We start from the raw sequence: 24810 nt of genomic DNA on the forward strand, positions 1-24810 counted from the left end.
TCTATCTATCTATCTATCTATCTATCTATCTATCTATCTATCTATCTCTGGCATTTCTTTTTGGCTCTTTCTTAGGATTTCCATCTGTCTGCTTACATTGCTCCTCTGTTTTTCATGCTATTTTATTCATTAGAGTCCTTAGCACATTATTCACAGGTGTTTAAAATCCCTAGTCCGCTAATGCCCTGCCATGTTGGGTTCTGATGTTTGCTCTGTCTCTTCAAATTGTGTTTTTTGCCCCTTTATATGCCTTGTAATTTTTTCTTGATAGCCAGACATAGTGGAATGGGTAAAAGGAATTGCCGTAAATAGGCCTTTAGTAATATGGTGGTAAGATGTGGGGAGGAGAGGAAGCTTTCTATAGTCTTATGATTAGATTCCAGCCCCTAGGCTGTGAACTCCACAAGCATTTCTCAGGTTCTTCTCCCAGGGTCAGAATGGCGAGTGGGCTGGAGCTGGGTATTTCTCTCCCTCAGGTAGGTTAGGCTCTGATAATACCCCAGTAAATTAGGCCCTGGTTAATTAGTTTCCTCTGAAGGCGAGGCTTGTTAACCAGAAAAAGAATGCTCTGGTGTATTTCTTTTTTTTTTTAATTTTATTTATTTATTTGACAGAGAGAGACACAGCGAGAGAGGGAACACAAGCAGGGAGAGTGGGAGACGGAGAAGCAGGCTTCCCACCAAGCAGGGAGCCTGATGCGGGGCTTGATCCCAGGACCCTGAGATCATGACCTGAGCCGAAGGCAGACGCTTAAGGACTGAGCCACCCAGGCACTCTTGTTCTGGTGTATTTCAAATGGTTCCTTTTCTTCTCTGGCTGTGGGAAGCCTCAGGGGTTTTTCTCTGATATTTACTATGAGAATCTGGTTGAGCTCCTGAAAGTAAATCTCACAATAGTGTGGGGACTCCCTTTGACTGGGTCCCCCTGCACTTTTTAACGCTCAGAATTGTCTACACTGAGCCTCCAGAAATTTGTTAATTACAATTCAGGTTTTCCTACCCCATCACTCGTTCCACAAAGGTTTCCACTCATGGGTCTCTGCTCTAGTAAGCCGTGATGAATTGTACTTGCCTGTCTGTCTCTCCAACTTTGGGGCTAGCAGTCTGTCCTGTGTCCTCCCCCTTTCTTATGGATCCAAGAAGAACTGTTCATTTTTCAGTCTTTTTACTTTTACTTATTGCTAGGATGGAGCAGTGACTTGTAAGCTACTTATGAGGAATCAGTTTGGAATGCCAAAGTTCAAATTATACACTTCAAATGGGTGAATTTTATGATATGTGAATTATATCTCAATAAAGATGTGAAAAAGTTTTGGAAAAGGAAAAGTTAGAAAAGCTTTCCACAACATTCTAGAGTTTCTAACTCCAACATAAAGGTTGAAATCTGAGAGGCAATCCATTCCTTACCACTTCTACCCAATACCAACTCTTTTTTTTTTTTTTTTAAGATTTTATTTTTGGGTGCCTGGATGGTTCAGTTGGTTAAGCGACTGCCTTCGGCTCAGGTCATGATCCTGGAGTTCCAGGATCAAGTCCCGCATTGGGCTCCCTGCTCAGCAGGGAGTCGGTTTCTCCCTCTGACCCTTTCCCCTCTCATGCTCTCTCTGTCATTCTCTCTCTCAAATAAATAAATAAAAAAAATCTTTAAGATTTTATTTTTAAGTAATCTCTATACCCAATGTGGGGCTCAAACTTACAACCCCAAGATCAAGAGTCATATGCTCTACCAACTGAGCCAGCCAGGGGCCCCAACCCAAAACCAACTTTTAAGTCTTCATTGAAAGTGTTCTTAATGAATTATTGCATTCATTAGTCTACGTTAGTTAGGTGAAAGCAAGGAAATGTCACTGTTACTCATAGCCTTATCCAAAGACACTTGATCCTTTAGATTCCTTTTTCTGTCCAGGCATCAATCATTCCCAGGAGTTCCTGGAAAACTATACAAGCACAAATCAAGGAAATACCATCTCAAAAGGCACCTAGGGAACCTCCAGGTCAGTTGGTGGTGGGAGTCCTAGAAAAGAATTTTCTCAGAAGTACTTAGGCCTTGCTTGTGGTTATCTTAATGCAATCTCCAAACTTGAAGATGTTATTTTCTGAGAATTAAACTAGTAAAAACTAACACGAAGTAGAGATAGCTGATGGAAGAAACACATCATATTAAGAAAAGATGGAAACATCTTCCCAATAAGAATCTTGAGAAATCCGTATTCATTATTAATTCATACATTCAACAACTACTTATTGAAGATTCATTATGTGCCAGCCACTGTACCAGGTGCTGAGTTATAATAAACTCTCATGGAGTTTAAAATCTAGAGGGACTAATAAAGGTTCACAGGAAGTTTGTATTTCACTGGACCTGGGATAAAATTGAAGAAATCAATACCCCAACAATTATAATGTACCAATTTCTTACGACATGAATATGTTAGCTGAGGGTAAATGGAGTAAAAAAAAAAAAAATGGAACCTGGATAATAAGAATTTGGTGGTGTTTATTTGGACCATTCCAGAATAAGACACCAATGGATACAAATATTTCAGTATTAGAGAGATGGATGATATGATGAAAACAGTGATTAGCTCTTTAAAAATGAATTTTCTTGGGGTGCCTGGGTGGCTCAGTTGTTAAGCATCTGCCTTCGGCTCAGGTCATGATCCCAGGGTCCTGGGATCCAGTCCCACATCAGGCTCCCTGCTCAGCGGGAAGCCTGCTTCTCCCTCTCCCACTCCCCCTGCTCTCGCTGTGTCTCTTTCTGTCAAATAAATAAAATCTTTTGGGCGCCTGGGTGGCTCAGTTGGTTAAGCGACTGCCTTCGGCTCAGGTCATGATCCTGGAGTCCCTGGATCGAGTCCTGCATCGGGGCTCCCTGCTCGGCAGGGAGCCTGCTTCTGCCTCTGACCCTCCCCCCTCTCATGTGCTCTCTCTCTCTCATTCTCTCTATCTCAAATAAATAAATAAAATCTTTAAAAATAAATAAATAAATAAATAAATAAAATCTTTTAAAAAAATTAAAAATGAATTTTTTCATTTTAATCCTAAACTCCAAGACCATACATTTCACTTTTTCCTAATTTTCTGTTTATCAACCAACTTTTAAATTTCAAATACAGTTTCTAAGGAACCTCAACAACTTAGAAAAGTCATTTTAGCTAGCTATGGTTGATTTATCTTACATATCAAAATTTGGATGCATAATTTGATGGTAAATTGATGATGGGAGAGAATGTTTGAGATCTGGGCAATTCTAGGAAATATGACATATGTTCAACCCTCATTCCTCTAATGGGGGAGGCTGAGAAGCATTCCTCAGGGCAGGCTGTTGGTGCATGAAGCCTACATGTAAACACAGTATGGTGACTATGCAAGAAAGGTTGAGGAAGGGGTCTAAACATTGCCATACAAGGTAGGGTGCCTAAGAAAAGTGTCAGGAGTAAATCACACAGCTTAGCAGAATTAAGGACCAGGAATCATAAGAGCAAAGCAGCAAGTTAGACAGTCAAACAAGAAATGATGCCAACACATTCTCCAGGTAACGAAACTAAGCCAGCAGCTGAATTTGAACTTATTCTAAGATCATTTTCATTGCTGGTATGGTTTAATGGGGCTGTAAAAGGATACCCTGGACCTTCCTCCAAAGGAGAAACCTGAAATGTCCTGAGTTTGTACCGAAAAAGAACTTGGGGCCCTCTGAGAGGCTTCTCAAGGGGGCTTATGCCCATTCTAATGATTTAAGTATGGGAATTAGCTAGGGTATTGCTGGAAATCTAAAACTTTGTCCAAAATATAATCAGCTTTATTCAGTTGTTGAGGTTGGTCACTAAAATTCAGGATTTAGGGGACTTGGCAGAGAGTGAGGGGAGAAAAAGGACTGAACCCAAAAGAAGAAGGTCATCTAGACTGAGAAGGCCATGTGGTTAAAATCCACTATTTCTTCTATCTTATACTCTCTGGTGGTGGTCTTCCTGTTTTCAGCATGTCAGGAAAAGCTAATATGCACAGAGAAAAACCAAATGATATCTCACCTTATATGTCATGCCCTGCTACCAAATGATGAAAGGCATATTCTTTATATTGATCTCAGAGTACAGGAAGGTATTTAGAAGGTTCTCTTGCACTTCCTAGAGCTCTCCAGATATCAGTTAGCTATTAAGGTGTTGGCATGCAGTCCAGGCAAAGAATAAATGCAAAAATTATAGTTATTATAAAAGAAGGTATTCTGGAGGAGAGAAGTGTCAGAAGATGTTTAAAGATAATTCTGTAGCAGCTAGATAGGAAGAGCACTTCAGCAAACCAGTTGAGGTTTTCTAAAGTACCTGGTTCATAATGCTCTGGCCATTAGCCCTTTTAAGTAGTGGATAGATAAATGAAGATACAGAAAGCTTTGAACAATACCTTCCAAACCAGGAAAAAGCTAGACATTATTGCCAGGAAGCTGAATAGTTCATGAAGACAGAAGATCTCTTTAACAGTGATTACCTAAGCCTGTCACAAATGGGGGACAATAAAGAGGATGATGTATGCCATACTCATGAGCCCATTCATTACTACAAGGACAGTGTCATGACTATGGAATGGGTACAGATCTATATTTAGTCCACTGTGATGAGATGATGAAGATCATATTAATGATGCTAGTAATAGTGTCCCAGGACATTTAGAAATGAGAAATAGGCATGGCAGTCATCCAGGTGTGACTCTAACCCAAGAGAATAGGAAATAGCATACTATAGGTTTCACATATTCAGCCAACAAATACAGAGCACCTATTACATGTTAGGCACTGTTCTAGACTCAAGGGGATCCAGGTTGGAAAAAAAAATGGAGCTTACATGGAGCTTACACTCTAGTGAGGAAAGCAGATATTAAACAAATTAGTCAAGGGGTGCTTGGGTGGCTCAGTCAGTAAGCGTCTGCCTTGGGCTCAGGTCATGATCCCAGGGATTGAGCCTGGCATTATCACAGCCTGCTTCTCTGTCCCTCCCCTGCTCGTGCTGCCCCACTCGTACTCTCTCTTGCTCTCTCTCTCAAATAAATAAAATCTTAAAAAAATAAATTAGTCAAATAGTGATAAGTGTTTGAAGAAAAATAAAGCAGAGCAAAGAAGCAGAGTGATAAAGGTGCTATCTTAAATAGGGTGGACTGGAAAAACCTTGCTGAGATGACATTCTAGGAGGAGGTTTGAATAAATGGGAGAGAAAACCAAGCTACCCTTTTGAAGGAGAGCTTTCAGATAGGGAGAATAGCAAATGCAAAGGTCCTGAGGCAGGAACAAGGTAGGAGTGTCACAAAGGAGGGTCACCAAGATTTCCTCTGGGCTAGAATCAGAATTATAAATGGGCTACAATGACTTGGTGGGTTGGTGTGAAACACATACAGCAATTAGGTATGAACTTCTGAGTTGAAACAAATATCTATCTGGTCCTCTCACTTCTACACAACTCCTGGATCTCACCTGGTCATTATCTGAATATAATCTGTTTTCCTCCAATAGAAGCTCCATAAGGACAGACCCTAGACATGGGCATAAAACCACTGTCTGCATTGGAGAGTCATCTTTAGCTCTGGCTGGGATAGGATGACCCCTGGAGACAGAACAGCCTCCACTAGCCATTAATATTAATGATTCTGACATAAAGCTTAAGACAATGGTTCTCAGTTCCAGTCTAGCAGAGTCAGCATCACCTGGATGCTTGTCAGAAATGCAAATTCTTGGGTCCTACCTGGAACCTACTAAATCAGAAACTCTGGGGGTGGGGGCTCAACTACGTGATTTAACAAGCCCTCCAGGTGATTTTGATGCACAATAAAGTTGGGGAATGATTGTTGCAAGTTGTAGAGGTCCAAGACCACCATCACTTGAAAAATAAATCAGCATGCTTGGAAGGCTTGGATGGCTCCTATTTTCACCCATTAGGATCAAGTTCTTGGGAAAACTGGCTCAAGAGAGGTAACAGGTAACAAGATGACCCCTACTATAGGTTGAAGGTGCCACCTTCAAGGCTTGAGTGGGTCAGAGGAAAACAAACTCTTCAGCTGAGGTATGTAGTCTCAAGTTTGGACCAGATAAACATTTTCTTTCCTTAAAGAAGTAAGCTTTGGGGGATATCAGAACAGAGAAGACAATAATTATGTAAGACAATCTGGGAGTCTTCCATTTCAGATCAGCTAACACCTCATCAAGCATAATGTGAAAGGGTTAGCTGGTTAGTAAGTCCATAATCCAACGACTATACCTTTAGTCTCTTAAATACATTTCCCTGGGTTGACTGAGAGGCAGTTTGATAGGGGACCACCCAGACTAGGATGGTCAAAGGGGATGCATAAGATTATCTCTATTAGTCAGTGGAAGATGAAAAAAGTGTTCCAGAGGTCTACTGGTATCCTTGCATATTTGATTGAAAGAAGAGCATCTGTAAGACTATTTTCTTACTCAATGATCTTCCCCATTCAGTTGACAGTTGAAGCGCCCTGAGAGTTTCAGCTTTATGAAAACTCGAATTCTCTGGAGCTTGTCCTAGAAGGCTGGGACCAGGAGATCAATGTTGAATGGCAACTAGGTTGAGATTAAGACAATCTTTACAGAGGCAGAACTCCCACTGATTTTCCTTCAACAAGAGTACAGGCTCTCGGGTCACTTATAACATGGCATCTATATATGGAAAACCTTGTCTCTAATGCAGAAAACAAGTACACCTACTTGGAAGAAACTTGGGCTGTGGGGAGCAATCACCTCCATGTATCAGTTGCATTCAGTGTTGAAGAAATGTTGCATCCTGGTCTGCATAAACCAGGACGTGAGTGGTTTTGACAGTCCTACTGTCAAACGAAGAGAACAGTGCTGGGAACTGGGCAATTCTGGTGACAGATCATCTAAATGAAGGAAGGAATATGGTAGTAAGGTCTTACGCCTCCAGGGATAAGTGGTAACACAGGGGGCAGATGGGGGTTACACTACTGTCCTGGTACACTCCCTCATTTGCAGCCTGGTAAATAGTCATCTCAGGAGTCCTGGGTTGCCAAGGCCAGTTGTCCATCAGTGGCCAGGAGAGGTGTGTGCAGAGGAGAGGTTCTGGGTCTAGTGGGCGCCTGGATCTGCTGGGTCAGAGCCTGGCCCACAAAGCTACTATTGCCCCTGAGCCTTTGTGCTGGAGGTCGTTGTCGCACGTTCTCAGCTCTCCAGGAATTCTAACCACCTTTCCTTGCAAAGGTTAGGGGCCTACATGACTCACTCCTTTGCTGTGTCCCAGTGCAGGACCGAATGGCTTCCTTCTGTTGGGAACTGATCCTCCATAGGCCAGAAACACACACACACACACACACACACTCGGGGCCTACCTCGTCACAGTACAAGCAGGGCTGGTCTATTCTAAGCTGCTCTTAGCGGGAGTCAGAGAAGATAGTTAACAGCAACTGCTTCCCTGCCAAGTGTGATATTAGAAACAAAATGTACTCCATTTCCCATTAGGATTAGAGCTCAGCTTGTCCACAAACAGCCTCATGTGGAGTCCCTATGAATTCTTCAGGCTGACAGCAGCGGGGGGACATCAGGCCAGGGTTTTGGGGTGCTGTGGCATTGGTATCTCTTGGCTCACCTCTGCCAACCATGCTGTTTGATGGCATGACTTCCTTGCTTAGGCCCTAGGTGGAGAGGAGCCAGGTGGTGGCATTTCCCATTTCACCAGAGTGCACAACCGCTCCTGCCGCCTCCAAGTCATCCTCAACCCAGGAGCCAGATCCTGTCACTCTTCAGTGAGTTCCCACAGCTGGGGAGTGGGAAGACCTAGAAGGCCCAGCATGATTTGGCTCTTATACTATCTTTACAGTTCAATCTCCAGCTACTCTTCTCTCACCCAAGTTGTGCTGGCCTCCTCCAATGAGCCAAACTCCTTCTTAATTCAGATCCTACAGTCCCTTTTTCCAAAAAGCTCTTCTTTCCCCTTTTCCTGGCTAAGGCATACGCATCTTTCGGGTCTTCCTTGGAAAGTGTTTTTCCAACTTCTCAGGCCAGATTAGGTACACTGTTATTACACTCTGATTATGTGGTATTATTTTCACTGTACTAGCATCATTCTAATGATCTGTGTGTGATGATGTGATTGCTGTCTTACTCCCAGAGAACTATAAACTTGATGAGAGTAGGCAATGTACCTGTTTTGTTTGCTAGTCTATTCCCACTGCCAACTACAGTGCCTGACATAGTATGTGTTCAATCAATTTTCTGGGAAGGAATAAAAAGGAGGGAGGTAGGGAGGAAGGAAGAAAAGGAGGAAGGAAAAAAGGAAGGAAAGACGATAGAAAGCAGGCAGGGAGAGAGTCAGAAAAGAAGGAACAGAGGTCCCATTGGGGCTAATTGGGAAGACATTTGATTCTCCATCTCTAGGGAGAAAGCTGGAAGGGTTCACTGTAGCTCTCACCTGAGGCCTCAGTGTTTAAAGGCACAAGTTAACATCAGAATTTTGTTTGTGGGATAATGCTGAGTTCAAACCACAGAAGCAGCTCCAAATGGATCATCAGAGCTAAGGGGGTCTGCGGTGACCTGAGTTTTAGGTATAGAGCAAAATGAGAAAGGGAAAAGCAGGGAAGATAAAGGCAAATAAGAAATAATCTATACAAAGTCAAGGAAATGGAGGACAGGGCCACCAGCTGGACTTACTTCTTGTACCTAGCAGCTATTTATGAATGGGCAAAGCAGGTCTGATAAAAGGGACACAGACCATGCACAGTTGTCATATACAGACATACGTTGCTCCAACATCTTAATAAGTTCGTATCCTTGTGTATAAACCATTTTCCTGTGAGTATGGTTAACTCTAGGTTCACTAAAATGAGACTGAATTAAGTTATAGTTTGTGCATTTCAAAGCGTAGGACTTAGCCATGGTGCCTGCCTGCATAGTGCCCTGCCAGAGGGAAACTCTGCCTAAGCAGTCCACTGCTCCCTCCCTTCCCTACATCTCTATGGCATCCTCTTTGGAAATTCAACATTTTGAACCAAAGTTATCAAGCTCTTCGCTTACACGCTGTCTCATGGTATCTCCCTTCTTGATCACAGGCTCCTGGGAGAAAGGGAAAGTGTCTAGCTCATTCTCTCATCTATTGAGCCCAGTGCAATGACTTTGAATAGTAATGGTTCAAAAAAATTATTGAGGGGCACCTGGGTGGCTCAGTCAGTTAAGCGTCTGCCTTTGGCTCTAGTCATGATCCCAGGACTCCACTTGGGGCTCCCTGCTCAGGGGGAGTCTGCTTCTCCCTCTCCCTCTGTCCTCCCTCTTGCTTGTGCTATCTCTCTCAAATAAATAAAAATAAAATCTTTAAAAAAAGAAAAAATTGAGTAAGTACTGCTATATATTTCACAGGTCCTGAGACTGATTACTCCAATGAACTTGTTAACGTCTTGAGGAAGACCACTTTAAACTTGAAGTTCTTCCTCAAACATAAGTTGGACTCAATAAATCATTTTCTGTAAACTATTAGAAGAATGACAAGGTTATGTCTTTATACATAATTTTTACAACGTCTCTATTATTTCCAGTATATTATTGGGCACATGGTGGGAACTCAATAAATGTTTGCAGTGAACTGACTCCAATATAGATGTATTTCAGTTGAGAGGAAACAGAGATGTTTCTGACATTTCATATAAATTGTTTATGAGTTAAATGCTACTTATATATAAATTTGTTATTAAATGGATCCCTAAGATGAATATTTTTTACAATATTTAGAATCACTTTGTAATATAAAGCTCCTTTATGTGACCCATTTTTTGAGTTTCATATTTTTACATATCCAGGTTGTTGATAATAGGATAAACTAGGGTGCCTGGGTGGCTCAGTTGGTTAAGCGACTGCCTTCGGCTCAGGTCATGATCCTGGAGTCCCGGGATCGAGTCCCGCATTGGGCTCCCTGCTCAGCGGGGAGTCTGCTTCTCCCTCTGACCCTACCCCCTCTTGTGCTCTTTCTCTCTCTCACTCTCTCTCTCTCAAATAAATAAAATTTAAAAAAAACTCAGCATTTAAAAAAATAGGATAAACTAGATTAGTGCCTTATAGGCATGAGGAAGCCAACTGAATCACTATTGATTAAATCAAGCTGTTCTTCATAGACAGTACTGTCCCTCTTTGTAGTTTCCCAGATGATCTACTTACTCTCAATGTCTCCCCCACCACACACACACATTTTCTCCCTGTCTTAATTCAAATTTCGTAGTTGTATCCTAATTTATAATGTATGCATAAACTTCATTTCCCAATACTCCTTTCCACCTCTCCCCACCCCCTTGTTTAACCACATGCCTCACCATTTTTCAAAATAGGTATGCCTTCCATGGTGCCTGGATCATCCATAGCAGGTAGAGACTTCAGGTTGTCTATCTCAGGTGGTGGCTTTTGTATGAGCATGCTGGAAGTTGAAGCTTCCCCAGCTGAGAAGCAATATCTCTAGGTTACCCTCAAGATGGGATTCAGGGAAAGGAGTGCTACTTATTCTCTTTCATTTCCTCTGTAACTCTTAGCTGTCCAGGGCCTTTCCCCCCATAATCCAGTGAAAAATTAGAGAAGTCATGACTTTTCTCAACAACTATCTTACCCTAAAAAAAAGGTTCTATTCCAAGCAGAACATGTAACTAGCCACTTTGAGACTGTGGTAGAATAGAAAGTCATTTCTCTCTGGGACTCTATCTTACAGGTTTTAGTGTCAATTACAGTCATAACAAGGACTCGGACAGATGAGCCCAGAAAGGGATTCACAAAGCACAGAGAAATCAACTACCAGGTCATGTGCTATAAATCTTGTCCTTCCTCAACTCCCTGGTCTGTCCTTCGTATCTGCCTGGGCCTATTCCCACACATGAGACCAAAATCTCACCTGATACTTGTACCAGGAAGAGACATGACTCAGAGACAAATATTTTACTATATTGGGGATGGAATAAAGTCAGTTGGCCCCTAACACCTACATTCAGACTAGTAAGTTTCACATCCCATACTGAAACTCCCTGCAAGAGAACCCATCTGTCACTGGAGTCGGGTCAGGAGACAATGGTACCTGTGCGCTGGGGAGGCCTGACTACCCCGTGAGATTGAATCACGCACATGAAAAATTTCAGATGAAATTCCTCTTTACGCATGGCTGTCTCCTAGAAATAGAGATGGAGTTTAATCCATTTGAACAGATCTGTGGAATGATTAGGTTGGACAAAACAGACATGGATCAGGTACGCCCAATACTAAAGGCCTTAGGACATGACAATATAAAATATAAGTATATGAAGGGATACAAATGATCTACTTTTATGTATTTGACAGGACAAGATCTCCTGAATTCAGCAAGTATTCTCCTTTTTACCTCAGAGTAGGTAAAAGGCTGGGGCCTCCAGAGGCTCCCCTTCTTTAAGTCTGAGCTCAGACTTCTGAGGTCTGGAGGGCCTACTCAGAAGCATTTCCTCCAAGACTTCTAGAGAGGGCCTGGGTCCAGAGGCCAAGCTGAAGGACTTGGCAAAAAGTCTGAATGAACAAACGTATTTCTTCTCATTATTTTCTTTTTAAAAGTAGGGCACAGATTACACGTTAATCCATTCAGTCACAGGAACACCACCAGGGCCATTTAGTTCTTCAGAGGGCCGACACCTGGGTCCTTTTCTATCTTTACTCAGAAAAGTACATCTCTGGTGGACCCCCAATAACTTTCCTCACACCTCTGCCCATGTTTCAAACTCCTCCAGAGTCTGGAAGGTTCTACATGTTTCCGGAGTCTAACCTAAGCTCATCCTAAGATGCTTTTTTTTTTTTTCTTTTTCCAAATGGCCAATCAAGCATGATGTGATGCAAAGAATACAGGACTGCAAGTTAAGAAACTTGTTTCCAAGTCCCAGATCTGCCATGCACTTTATAACTTTGGGAAATGACTTCACTTCCCTGAAACTGTTAGGACTAAAATCTTTCCCACAACCACTACAACCAGCAACGTTCCGTGATTCTCAATAATACACGAAACAGAGCTCGACTCAGCTCTCAGGTCTGCATCTGTCAAGGTGGCCACAAGTTCCCGCCAGCCGAGGGAGGGCCACAGCGAAAAGCTGCCATGGAAACCAGAGCGAAAGCAAAAATCGCCGAGCGGAACCAGAAGACGGCGTGCAAGGGGATCGAGGGAACAGAAAAAAGCGAAGGACGACCGGTACACTAACAGTAATCCGAGAACGAGAACGGGAACGAGAGAAACCCCAAACTGAAAGGGGAACAGGGAAACGATGACTTCACCCTTAGATGGTCCCTGGGCTTCTCAGGCCTAGCCACACTGCGCAGGCGTTCCCCGGGTCCTCATCTCTGCTCTTTGACCTCCCGCTCCACCCCACCCCCCCTCCGCAGCCACCGGGCGGCTCTTCCGGTGTTGTGGAGGCTGTTCCGGTTCGCGGCGGTTCCCGGGTTTTGCGTTCCGCGCCCGGCCGGAAACCCCTTCGCATAGCAGCCGGTTCCGGTTCGGTGAGTGGCGGCGGGAAGCTGGGGGAGGGGTGAGGATGGAGGGAGCCTGGGCCGGGAGGCAGTGCCGGTCCGGGCCCAGCAGCCTGGGCTGGGCTGGGCGGAAGCGGGGAGGGCTGTGGGGACGGCGCTTTTCCCTCTGCCCCGCCCCCTGGGACCACCTCCCCTCCCCCCTGCTATCCACCGGCCGCGATCTGGCCGGCGGCCGTTAGTTAGGCTTCCCGAGGCCGGTCCTTCAGGCCCCTTTCTCCTGGGCCGGGGAGAGGCCGTCTCCCTGCCGTTACCACGGGTCCCGTCTCAGCGGCCAGCCCTACTTGTGGGGAAAAGGCCGGTTGGGATTTCGGGGCTTTCCCGCCCGGGCAGGGTCTTCTCTCAAGGGAAAGCCGGGAAGCTCAGCTTTCTGTTACACCTGCTTCACCTCCCGACTTCCTTGAGATCTGAATGGTATTTCTCGACTACTTCTGCGTCTCACGTAAACATTTCTCCAACTCTTTTACTCTGTGGTATCTCCCTGAGCTGTGAAAACGCTAGTGCCACCACCAGAGAGAAACGGCTGGACCCTTCTGCCCAGGTTATGAAAATCCCCTTAAACTGCCACGGTTTGCTTACCTGGCTCATCGCCTCCTGGTCATTCCCTTGAACCGTCTCTTTCTTGGTTGTTCCCTAACGTGGTCTCTCTGGATACATGCCCGGCTTCTCTTGAGCTTGGTGATTTCTGTTTATCGGTGCCTCTGCAGTGTGTTCACTATCTTGTTGGCAATAACTTACTCCTTTATCACTTTCAAGTCAGCCTTATTAAGGTCATTTCACTTCACATTTGGTACACTTATTTGGGGTGGTGGTGATGCTTGTGAAGTTTATATAAAGCCTTATATAGGCTACCACCGATGTTACTTAGGGTCTTTGTTCTAATCGGATATTCTGAATGGAGTAGATCACATCATCTCCTGAATCTTTATCCTTTGTAGAGATAATTTGTGTTAAGCACTCGTGTTGAAAGATAGATTACACTGAATTTGAAATTAGAGTTGCAGTGAAGCCTTAAGCATCTCGTAAGCATGAGCCCTCAACCTTCTTCCAGTTAGAGATCCCCTGTTTTCCCTTTAGTCCCAATTTTGGAAGCCTCATTTCGTTTTTATTTTGAGAAGTCTCATTCATTTTTGCCTGATTCCAATTAATTATCCCGACTGCAAACCTGGTCTTCATCATGTCACCCATCTGATGAGTTAAATCTGGAGCGAGCAAATGGATTTAAAAACAGGTTCTGCCACTTCAGGCTAAGGTGATGTAACTCTTGACTACTGCTTTGAAAGTCTTTCCTTTCCTTTACCTGACTCCCACGCCTCCTGCCAATGCACCAGCTTTATTTCTTGCTATAAGTATCTGTTGATGGATCTGGTTTCCCCCAGTAGACAGCGTTTCAGCAGCAGGGACCAGTTGTTACTCATCTTTGTATCCTTAGTACCCCGTATGTAATTGGTGCACAGTAAATGTTTGTGTACTAAAGAAGTTGAATGCTTAGTGTTTTACGGTGTTAGAGTGTTAAGGTGTTAAGAGTCTAATTGGGAAAGATTACATGTAAAAGTATGAGAAACAAAAACAAATACGTGATGATATACTGCAAACTGTATCATATATATGATATATATTTTTATATGAGTTCAGAGTAGGAGGATTCACACGATCACTTCCACACCCTTCTCATATCGAAAATTATTCTAACCACATTTGGTCCTGGATAAAGCTAATTGCCTCTCCTCGGTATATACTTTCTAGTAACTTCATGGTAACTGTAAACATTCTCTTTTATAACCACCTCTTTGCATGTAAGCTTATACATGTTTTGTTCTACTTGTTACATTCTGTTACTGTCAAGACTTTGCCATCTTTTTTTTTTTCTTTCAGATCTCCTGTTACTTTTGTGTTCAGCTATTAACTTGACTTCACCTGAATACCTGTAACAGCTTATGTTCTTTTAGTAAATTGATGACCAGTGTGAACTAGGAAATGTTATTGGAATACTTTTCTTTCTTTTTTTAATAAAGATTTTTATTTATTTGAGAGAAAGAATGAGAGAGAGAGCATGAGAGGGGGGAGGGTAAGAGGGAGAAGCAGACCCCCTGCTGAGCAGGGAGCCCTGATATGGGATTCAGTCCCCGGACTCCAGGATCATGACCTGAGCTGAAGGCAGTTGCTTACCAACTGAGCCACCCAGGCGCCCCTAGAATACTTTTCTTAAAAGGAAAAAATTCTTAGGCTTGCAAGAATTTGGTGGCATCAAAGTTTCCAGATCCAGCATTTCATGTTGAATCTTGGAGTAAAATATCTCTACTTCTAATGTAAATGCGCATAAATGGCAAAAAGAAAGTAACATAAGCACCTGAAGAAGCTGAATGTATTTGTATTAAAATGTCAATGTGGGGCTTTAATTATTAAAATTATGAAACTGTGGATCCCCCAGGACCATCCCCAAGAGATGAATTTTATCTTGCCAAAGTGTATGAATCTTTGAATGAAGATATGTTAAAGGATACCATGTTTTGTGGTGGTTGTTGAAAGCACATTTGCTTGGGAGTTAGGATACCCTGGATTTTTATCTTCCCTTTGCCCCATCTATGTGATTTCAGGCAAGTCACTTAACCTTTCTGGACATAGTCTCTAAAATTCTTTGATTTCTTGATTCCCTCTTTACATCTATCTTAGCAATGCAAAGGAAGCAACATGGGATTGTTCTACTGGGCACCAAGCTTTTAAATTGGCATTCTCCTTAAATCAACAAAAAAGGCTAGTGATGACATTTAATGAGATAGCCTAAAAAAGTGAAATGTGAAAAAGCCACTGCTAGTTTATTGGTTGATAGGATTTTTTCCCTTAACGTGGAACCCAGGGAATTTCTTTATTTAAAAAGGAAGAAGGGGAAAGAATAACCTGGAGAATTTCCAAATAGCAGCTTTTTGTTAAGTTGAGCATTTGGAAACATACTCAAAGCCTAAATATAAGGCTTAAGTTATTTGGGAATCCTCCCCAGCAAGACTGGGTGATCAGATGATTACTCCGCTTAGTCTGTAGGTATGCCAGGAAAAGCTCAAGCCGGCTTCCTTTGTGTGTGCACTTCATTGCGACCATAAGGAGTACCTAATAGCATCATCCAGTCTCCTTAGTAGATTGAAGCCCTGATATTGCTAAAGTGGATTGATAAAGTTGATTATAAACTAAAGTTGATGAAGTGCTCAATCTTTTTAGAAATATGGTCATAATATTATGAATATAGTAAGTGTGACTGTTACCATCCCTAGTCTCCTGTTGGATCTGCCAAGAATCATGAGTGCCAAGGATATGTTTATTAACCTAGTTCCAAGCAGTTAGGCTTTTAAATTCCTTTTTCTGGGAAAATTAGATACATCGGAGGAGAAAATAATTTCGTGTAGGCAAAGGGGCTTTGGTTTGTAACGGGAGAGAAAGTACTTTAGTACAACTGGGAAGTATTTCTTGATTGTTCTTAGAATATCAGTAGCTATATTTGGCCACTGACTAAAACATATGGAAGAGAAGTCTAATGGTACCACCATAAGATCTATCACTTGTTTATAAAATGGTTTACCATGAGGTAATAGAGCAATGGATTTCTTGGTTGTAATTTCAGTGCAGTCACTGACTAACTTTATGACCATATGCAAATTAATCTCCAAAGGGTTGGCACTACCAACTTCTTGCTGTAATAGTCTGTGATTCTGTGGGTAGTCCATAATTGCTGTTTAATATAGCTCAGGGTTCAGAAATGTTTGGAATTGCCTCAACTAGTTTTAGTTTCTATTCTCTTCCCATCAAGTCATCTCTCCTTACCACCTTATATTTTTCTCTACTAAGAACACAAATGTCACTTTGAGTGGCTTCCTGTTCTATAATTATATGAAGGAGCTGTTTCAGTATGTAACATTTCTGTTTTCTGTCTTCTTTTATAGGACTTTGTATCTTTGCTAAAGTCAGTGATGTGAAAGGACCTGACATGGGTAAGTCTGACTATGAAATAGTAATTCAGTCCTTTTAGTTACTCTGATTAGTTCAGTTGAATCGAAAGAATGGTTTTTGTTTTTGTTTTTTAACATTTTCAGTATTTGCATCTTTGTGCTTAATAATAATCTTAAAGGAGATCTCAACCTAATTATGTAATAATGACAATTTTCTTTTGGTTGAGACATTGTTTATAGCATCATTTGGAAGCATTTTTCATTCATTGTATTGAAAAAGCCAGATACACACTAGCAGACATTTATTATGTGCCAGGCCTTATTCTGAGTACTTAAAATATATTAATTCATTTCATTTTTTACAACTGCCTTACACGGGTGCCTAATATCAACAAGGAAACTGAGGCACAGAGGTTAAGAAACAACTTTAACTGGTAGAGCCAGAATTTAAACTCAGGCAGCCTGGTTCCAGAGTCCTTATTCTTTCGTACTGTGTTATACTAACTTCTGTATGATAAATAATTTGATTAAGGTAGATTTTAAATTTCGTTTAGCTAGTAGCATTGAGAATTAATTGTGATTACAACATTTTCCACTATTTATAGTTCTTTATGTCTATAAAGGGGATCAATACAAGGTCAGGACTAGTAGCCAGTTAGGAATAGGTTGAACAATTTATTTATACAGTTAGATCTTATAACATTCCATGTGCTCCTTTTTAAGTCATGTTAGTCTTCTCTCTTCTGTTTTTTTCTTTTGCTTAGTCTACCTTCTCTCTCCCCTGGTCATCTGTTTCACTTTTTCTCTAATTGTTGATGTCACTGTAAGTCACTGAATTCCGTCACTCTGATCTGTTACTATTCTAGCTCTTTTATACTAACAAAGGTCTCAAAGGTGGTGATACGTCCTCTATCAAAGGTGGTTATAAAGTAAGGTTCTGCCATAGCATCACAGTAATTGAGGTGATACCTGTTAAGAGCCAGATGAATAAACGATACTTTTTGCAGAAAAAAGTTCAGGTACATTATATTTTAAAAGCACCTTTTTGAGTTAGACAAAGGAAATAAACAGTTGTTAACAGTGTTTGTTTCTGAATGGTGAAATTTCTTTCCCTTTTTTTTAATAGTTAAATTTTTTTCTATAGTTGAAACATTCAAAGTTTTTCTTAGGGAAAATTTCATTTTTTTAAAAAAAAACCTTGAGTTAAGCTTTTTTTTTATACTTGCACAAGTTTTGAACTATTTGGTAGATAGATGATCTCAGTCAGTTCCAAATGAGCCAATTTCTGCATGTGGGCCTCTTTTTGACAATGACATTTTGAGATTTCTGGCCAATGGTTAGTTCTGAATGAGAGGTTTTATTTGACTATAGAGATGTTCTTTGGGAATCATTTTTATTAGGTGAAATGATTTGTTCATAGGAAAGTAGTTATTGAAGAATTATGTGACCTGAATTAATTCGGATTCTTTCCTCAGATGATATTGCTGATAGGATGAGGATGGATGCTGGAGAAGTAACTTTAGTGAACCACAACTCCATATTCAAAACCCATCTCCTGGCACAAACAGGCTTTCCAGAGGACCAGCTTTCATTTTCTGACCATCAGGTTAGGAATAATTTTCTTCCCTTAGTTAATGAATTCGTTTGGCTTAAGTTTTCATCTGATGTAATTTAAATGCCACACTCAAAAGGATAAACATATATAAACTTTTTAGAATCAGTATTTCTGATGTTTTGAATTCTTTTTGATATATTAAAGTTAAGACAAGAACTATGCTGTGTATGAGTTTTTTGAGAACAATATCTTTTAGAAAACTTATTATTTCTGTGCATATTACAATTACCAAAGCACAGGTCAGTGTTCTTTTAAACTAGTGTCTTAAAATTGCTGAGCATTAAATATGGGGAAATATGTAAATATACAGAAGCTTTGAGATTTCCCTGTGCTATAAAATGTAATTTCTCAAAGGACTAGTATCAACAGCATCCCCCGGGAGTTTGTTAGAAGTGCAGAATCCCAGGCTTCACCCCAGACCTACTGAATCAGAATCTACAGTTTTAAAAATTTCCAGCTGATAAATAGAAATACTACATGATCCAATAATTTTTCTCCTGGGTACTTACCCAAAGAAAATGAAAACACTAAATCAAAAAGACATATGCACCCTTATGTTTATTGCAGCATTATTTACAATAGCCAAAACATGGAAGCAACCTAAACGTCCACTGATAGAAGAATGGGTAAGGAAGATGTGGTATACGTATACACATATCATGCAGCCATAAAAAAGGATGAGATCTTGCCATTTGTGACAGTATGCATAGACCTAGAGAGTATTATGCTAAGTGAAATAAGACTGAAAGACAAATATACGATTTCACTAATATGTAGAATCTAAAAAACAAAACAAAATGACAGAATTTGATCTGTAAATACAGAGAACAAACTGATGGTTATGGGGAGGGGAGGTGGAGCAAAGTGGGTGAAGGTGAGTGGGAGGTACAGGCTTCCAGTTATGGAGTGAATAAGTCACAGAAATAAAAGGCACAGCATAGGGAATATAGTGTGACAGATGGTAGCTACATTTGTGGTGAGGATAGCATAACATATAGAAAAGTTGGATCACTATGTTGTACACCTGAAGCCAGTGTAACATTGTATGTCAGCTATGCTGAAATTAAAACATTTTTTAAAAAAAGAAAAAAAAAGCTCCAGTTGGGTTATTTGCACATTAGGGTTTGAGGAACATTGTTAATAAAGCAGTCTTTCTCAGTAGGAAAGCCATTACTAATATGGATGAGACAGTTCTTTACTATGTGAATCTCTCCCAAGCAAAGCAGAATGTTTAGCATTCTTGGCCCTTGGGCACTAAATATGTGTAACATCTGCCCCCAGTAATCATTTTTGGAAACTGAATATATAGTCACACATTTCCAGATTAGTACTGGGTTGCAGCCCCACCCCTGATTAAGAACTTCTGTATGAAGTTATCAAAAGATTCAAAACCAGGTTCATTTGTCACCCTCTTTGATAAATGATACAACTGGCTTTCAGAACAGGATATACTGTGTGCATATTTACCTTTTAATGAGTATCCTTTGAATTAAGTTGTATAACAGATACTTTGCCTATTTTTCCCCCTTGAAGCCTCAGTCATCAGATTGCCTATGCGTTTTCCTTTCTTATTAGTATGTAGTTTCTTTATAATATATAAAAATATAGTTATACTGAATTCTGAAATATGTCATAACCTTGTTTAATGATACATTTTTCCAAACATAAATTTTTATTCCATTTTATTGTCAAAAATATGATTTAAGAAAAATCTTTTGCTTTGTTTAGATTTTACCTTCCAGGGAAGGAAATTTGGACCGATCTTATACATGTTCTACAAGAAGTGCAGCTTATAATCCAAATTATTATTCAGGTATGACATATTACTTGGAGTCACAGCATTTGTACCATTCAGATTTCTTCCTAGCAAATTGTGTGTGTTTACCATCTCTAGAGCGAAAACATTGTCAAAAGCAAAATGGTATTTTCTCCACTAAAACATCACTGTGTGGGGGGGGGAGGGGAGGTTACTATAATACTTTACTGACCTAGTCTCAACCACTTATATTTAATGGAAAAGTTTTTTGGGGATCTATTTTTTTACTTGTTCATTATGTCATTGTGAAAAGCAGTACAGCTTTGGTTTTGACTTTTTTTTTTTTTTTTTAAGATCTGTGTGTATGATATAAAGGATATTTGTTTTGGATTGATATAAAGCACAGAGTTAGCCTATTTCTATTCTGCTTGAAACCATGAATCCTGAAAAATTATTTCTACCCAAGCTTGTCCCTCCATCAGGGCAGGAATTGTTAACTACATGTTTCTATCTAGCACCTGCCACAGCCATGCTTGCATATTCAAGGGCTTGCCTGTTCAGCTTGTGATCCATGGCAGAAGTCAGCATTCTCTAGGCTCTTCCTAGTCCCTGGCCTGCCCGACTTTCCATCTGCCCCCTTCCTAAGGTTAGGACTTCCAGTGATCTTCTGGCTCTGTCTTGGGGAAGCTAAGAGGTTTTTGTTGATTAGCTTCCTGGCAGTACGACCCAGGAAGATTATAGTGCCTTCCCATGTCTTATCACTCCTAATGCTTCAGTCTCCTTACCTTCCCACAAATATGGGAATATTAGTAATACTGTTGAACCTGCCCTCATAGGATTTTTATAAGGATAAATTGAGGTAATAAATATGAAATGCAAATAATAATTATTGTTGTTATTTGGCTTCCTCAGGATTCTTTGTCAGCAAGATGAGATCTCGTCCCCTAAAAAGACGTTAGTATGATGATCTTTTAGATTTATATTATATTTAAATGTCATTTAGGTGGGTGGTACTTTACCCTGGGCTCTGAATTTCCTCTTGTGGTATGGGAAATGGTCTCCACAAAGTATGTGCATAGTTTGTGTAGGAAAATCAGTTAACTGGCTCAGAAAGTAACTCTGCCATCATTATTATTGGAAAGACCTTTCCGATGAGCAGAGAGCCTGACATCTAGTTGGATAGTTCATTATTAATCCTAGGGAAAGGACAGTTGAGTGGATAATGAAATGAGATCATTAGTATTTCCATTTGAACTCAGGCTGTGCTTGCTTATAATTTCATATTGTTGATTTACCATTGGATAGAATATTTACTTTTAGTTTAAAAGAATTGCTTAATAATAAACAATTATATATAGAAAATTATACTCAAAATCTGCTGACCATAACGACTCAACTCTGTGGCCTTATCCATGTGGACATACATGATATACATTGTATGATTCAATACAGATCTTTTTTAGCCCAATATTTTAATTTTTACTTTTCCATCTGTTTACATGTTATTCTTGGTGTCTACCTTTTTCTGTTGATTTCTAATAATCCATGGAACTGATATGCACATTCACAATGCTTTATGTGCAATTCCAAAATCCAGAAAGCTCTGAAAACCAGAAATTCTTTTCATAATTCATTTGGCATCCAGACTGACCCGACCTGAATTCGTTCCTTGGCAAAACCCACATGAACTGACATGAAGCTATTTATATTTTTTCTTCTATTTATTTCTGTAAATATGAGTATTTATATATTTCACTGCAGATATATCAATATGTTTGATTACAGGGTGTAGCTTCAAATTATACCTTGAAGTGTTACATAGTATATCCCAGGTTATCTTTCTAAAATTCCAAAAATTTTAAATTCAGAAGTGCAGTGGGACCTAGGGGACTATGATTTAGGATAATGGTCCCATTCCTTCATTTGCTTCATTATTTTCTCTATAGTTTAGGTCTTCTTCACACTTACTATTTTTAGCTATTGTAAATAATATGACTTAAAAACATTTGTATATATAGCCTTTTTTCTTTTCAATTTCATTACACCTTTGATATTCATAAAGGATATATCCGAGATCATCTCAGATCTTCATGTTCTTGACTATGGTGGTATTTGACCAGATTCTGGCTTTCTACTCAATTGCATGACTCTTGAGAGGTACATTTTTCCTATGTTTGTCATCATACCATAAGTTGATCCCTATATCAGAATGTTACACTGAAGTTTTGTCTCTCATTTGAAGGCTATTTTTTAGGGAAAAAAAATTACTTCATGACAGTTACTGTATACATGATGATGAATAGCGAATAGCAACAGTGAATAACAAAGCCATATTGAAATGGGGATGCTGAGCTATTAGATTCATTCTCTAAATTACAGCCTGAAGCAGAGGATTCAGATTTGTGCCTCTACCAAATTTCATCTCATCCCTGACCAAACAAATGTATGGCATGTCACAGTCCTCCAGGGTTGCTCTCTGACAATCAAAATTTTAAATCTGTGAAGGCCAAGGGTTTCAATACTTTTTTCTTAAAGTCTTCAATTTAAATCTACTTTTTACTGTGTATTTTTCTTAACTTCGTTCCTTTGCCACACCCATTCCAATTGATTGTAAGTCCTGCGGAATTTTGTCTCTGCTCTCTCCTTTGTATGTCTTCTTTTCCGATAATCCCCACATTGATTTCTGTAGTCAGTCACCTTGAGCTTCATTGCTTGATTGGGCGAGATGGGGGTCTCCAGTTTACCTGCCTTAGTCTTCTCATTTTGTCTTGGTGTTTGTCTCCTCTCTTGCTATTCTCTTTTCCATCAAGGTGAAAACAAACATGGGAAAGCCCCAAACTTTAGAATCTAGGGTCTGGAGCTTACCATTTACTGCTTTACTGCATCTGCCTCTCTGTATCAAGTTTTTTAAAAATCTGCTTCTTAATCCACTTAATATTAGACTATTAAAAAAAACTTTTTTAGAAAGCAGAGAAAATGCAACTCTTTTACTTTAGTAACTTACTGCTGGTCAGACTTTAAGACCTCTTGCTTTTATTAACACAATTGAAAATTAAAACATTTTAAACACTAAACAAAAGTAGATTAAGATGAAAAGAAATGATTTTGCTCTTGCTTAGAATCATTATCAACATCTTATCTTTGGAAAATATGTTAAATTAGGTTGCCATACTGGCATTTAGTAGATGATTTAAAGCATCCTGCTATTTATAATAATGAAATCTGAAAGTTAACAGGAGCAACTGATGATGGTTACTTTCATTGTAAGTGATTGCCTGACATACTTTATTTAAAATATAAAGTTTATTTCATTATGTCCATAAAAGTATTGCTTGTCCTTGTAGAAAATTTGTAGAGAAAGGTAGAAAAATACCCATCATTCTATTATTGGAACACAACCAAAATTAAACTTTTGGTGTATTTCCTTATAGTTTTGTGTGTGCGTATGTAGACGTAGTAAGTTACTTTATTTGTGGCGTTTGCAATCTGATTTCTTAATAATTTTTTTTTTTTAAGATTTTATTTATTTATTTGAGAGAGAGAATGAGATAGAGACAGAGAGAGCATGAGATGGGGGAGTGTCAGAGGGAGAAGCAGACTTCCCGCTGAGCAGGGAGCCCGATGCGGGACTCGATCCTGGGACTCCAGGATCATGACCTGAGCCGAAGGCAGTCGCTTAACCAACTGAGCCACTCAGGCGCCCTGCAATCTGATTTCTTAATGATGACAGAATACCAGGTTAAACCATCACTAAAAAGAGTGTCTGCAGCCCCATGTGGGTCCCTCTCTAGCTCTGCTTGATTACATCAGCAATAGAAGACTACTGATTGCTTTCATTGAGTGGGGATGGAACCACCTCGTTCTGGTTAAACAGACTGCCTGATCCTGTGCTCTTCCCTTGCATTTAAAAGCTGAAGCCTTTGTGAAATGCCATTGAGGAGGCTACTTTGGCTTATCCTTGGTCTCAAATTTCACACTTATCAGGATAATTTTGCATTTTTGGTAGACATTCCTCAAGTAGACATCTCTAGTTAGATCATTCCCTGATCATATTTTAGCAAAGAAGCGTAAGAGACAGATTTCTACTGTTATTACTTTGCATTTAAAGATTAAAATGTTCTGGTCCTTTAATGCTACTCATTTTTTTTTATTAGCCTTATGTTTCTCTCCTTAAAGTAGTAATAGTAATAGATGCTAAGCATAGATACTGATTGCAAAGGTACAAGGTTATAGTTAATTTTGAGAGTAAATTTAATTATTAGAGTAGGTTCATTCAGTGGTGAATCAACTGGTACTAATACCACCCCTGAATGCTGCTTTTTTCCTTGTCTTATTTATCCTAAATCCTGATAATCTTGATAAAAAAAACTCACAAAAAACAAACCCCACAGTACAAAACTTATTTTTGTCAGCTACCCTATTTTTTGGATACAGTATCAAAAGCCACATTAAATATTTTAAATAACATAATATTGTGCAGAGTTCTGTAGTGATATGCTTTGAAAGAGGATCTTCAAAATGATGTTAGCATTAGGCAAAAATTCAGGAAATAGAGAATTATCATTCTCATTTTTGCACTGGTGCTCCTCAGAGTTCCATAACCTGACATCTGAAGTTATTTTGAAGGTGCTGTTTTAAATTGTTTGATCCTGCTGATAGGGAGAAGTGGATTTAGAAATTATTCTATTCCTGGGGTACCTGGGTGACTCAGTTGTTTGAGCATCCAATACTTGATCTCAGCTCAGGTCTTGATCTCAGGCTCGTGAGTTCGAGCCCTGTGTTGGGCTCTTTGCTGGGTGTGGAGCCTACTTAAAAAAAAAAAAAAAAAAGGAAAAAAATTATTCTATTCCTAGCTGAAATTTCAAGAGACTTTTCTTACCCCAGTTTGTAAGCCACAAGTCAGGAGATTCAAATAATAAATAATCCTTAGTCTGATTGCAATAACAAGCATTGGAGGGAGTATTGATATGTCTGATGATTATGACATTAAG

The 24810-nt window shown here is 40.0% G+C and overlaps 2 protein-coding genes across 5 annotated transcripts in view; one reads left to right on the top strand and one right to left on the bottom strand.

The window, feature by feature from the left end:
* Positions 1–13127, bottom strand: part of PFKM (phosphofructokinase, muscle) — a 46412-nt gene extending 33285 nt beyond the window's left edge. For 2 of the 4 annotated variants that reach the window (XM_044915431.1, XM_021704784.1), the window contains exons 1-2: positions 11051–11132; positions 10305–10427 (exon numbers count right to left, since the gene is read on the bottom strand). In XM_044915431.1, the coding sequence (XP_044771366.1) occupies positions 10305–10427; positions 11051–11132 (205 nt within the window). Of the gene's footprint in view, positions 1–10304; positions 10428–11050; positions 11133–12261; positions 12296–13089 lie in introns of those variants that run through there. The other 2 variants (XM_021704788.1, XM_021704787.1) reach the window with 2 other exon arrangements.
* SENP1 (SUMO specific peptidase 1) overlaps positions 12388–24810 on the top strand; it is a 49680-nt gene continuing 37257 nt past the window's right edge. The window contains exons 1-4 of the mRNA XM_021704789.1: positions 12388–12483; positions 16443–16490; positions 17924–18054; positions 19792–19876. Coding sequence (XP_021560464.1) covers positions 16487–16490; positions 17924–18054; positions 19792–19876 — 220 coding nt within the window. The 5' untranslated portion in view covers positions 12388–12483; positions 16443–16486. The remainder of the gene's footprint in view (positions 12484–16442; positions 16491–17923; positions 18055–19791; positions 19877–24810) is intronic.

Source organism: Neomonachus schauinslandi, chromosome 5 (genome assembly GCF_002201575.2).
Source record: "Neomonachus schauinslandi chromosome 5, ASM220157v2, whole genome shotgun sequence".
Classification (NCBI taxonomy): Eukaryota; Metazoa; Chordata; class Mammalia; order Carnivora; family Phocidae; genus Neomonachus; species Neomonachus schauinslandi.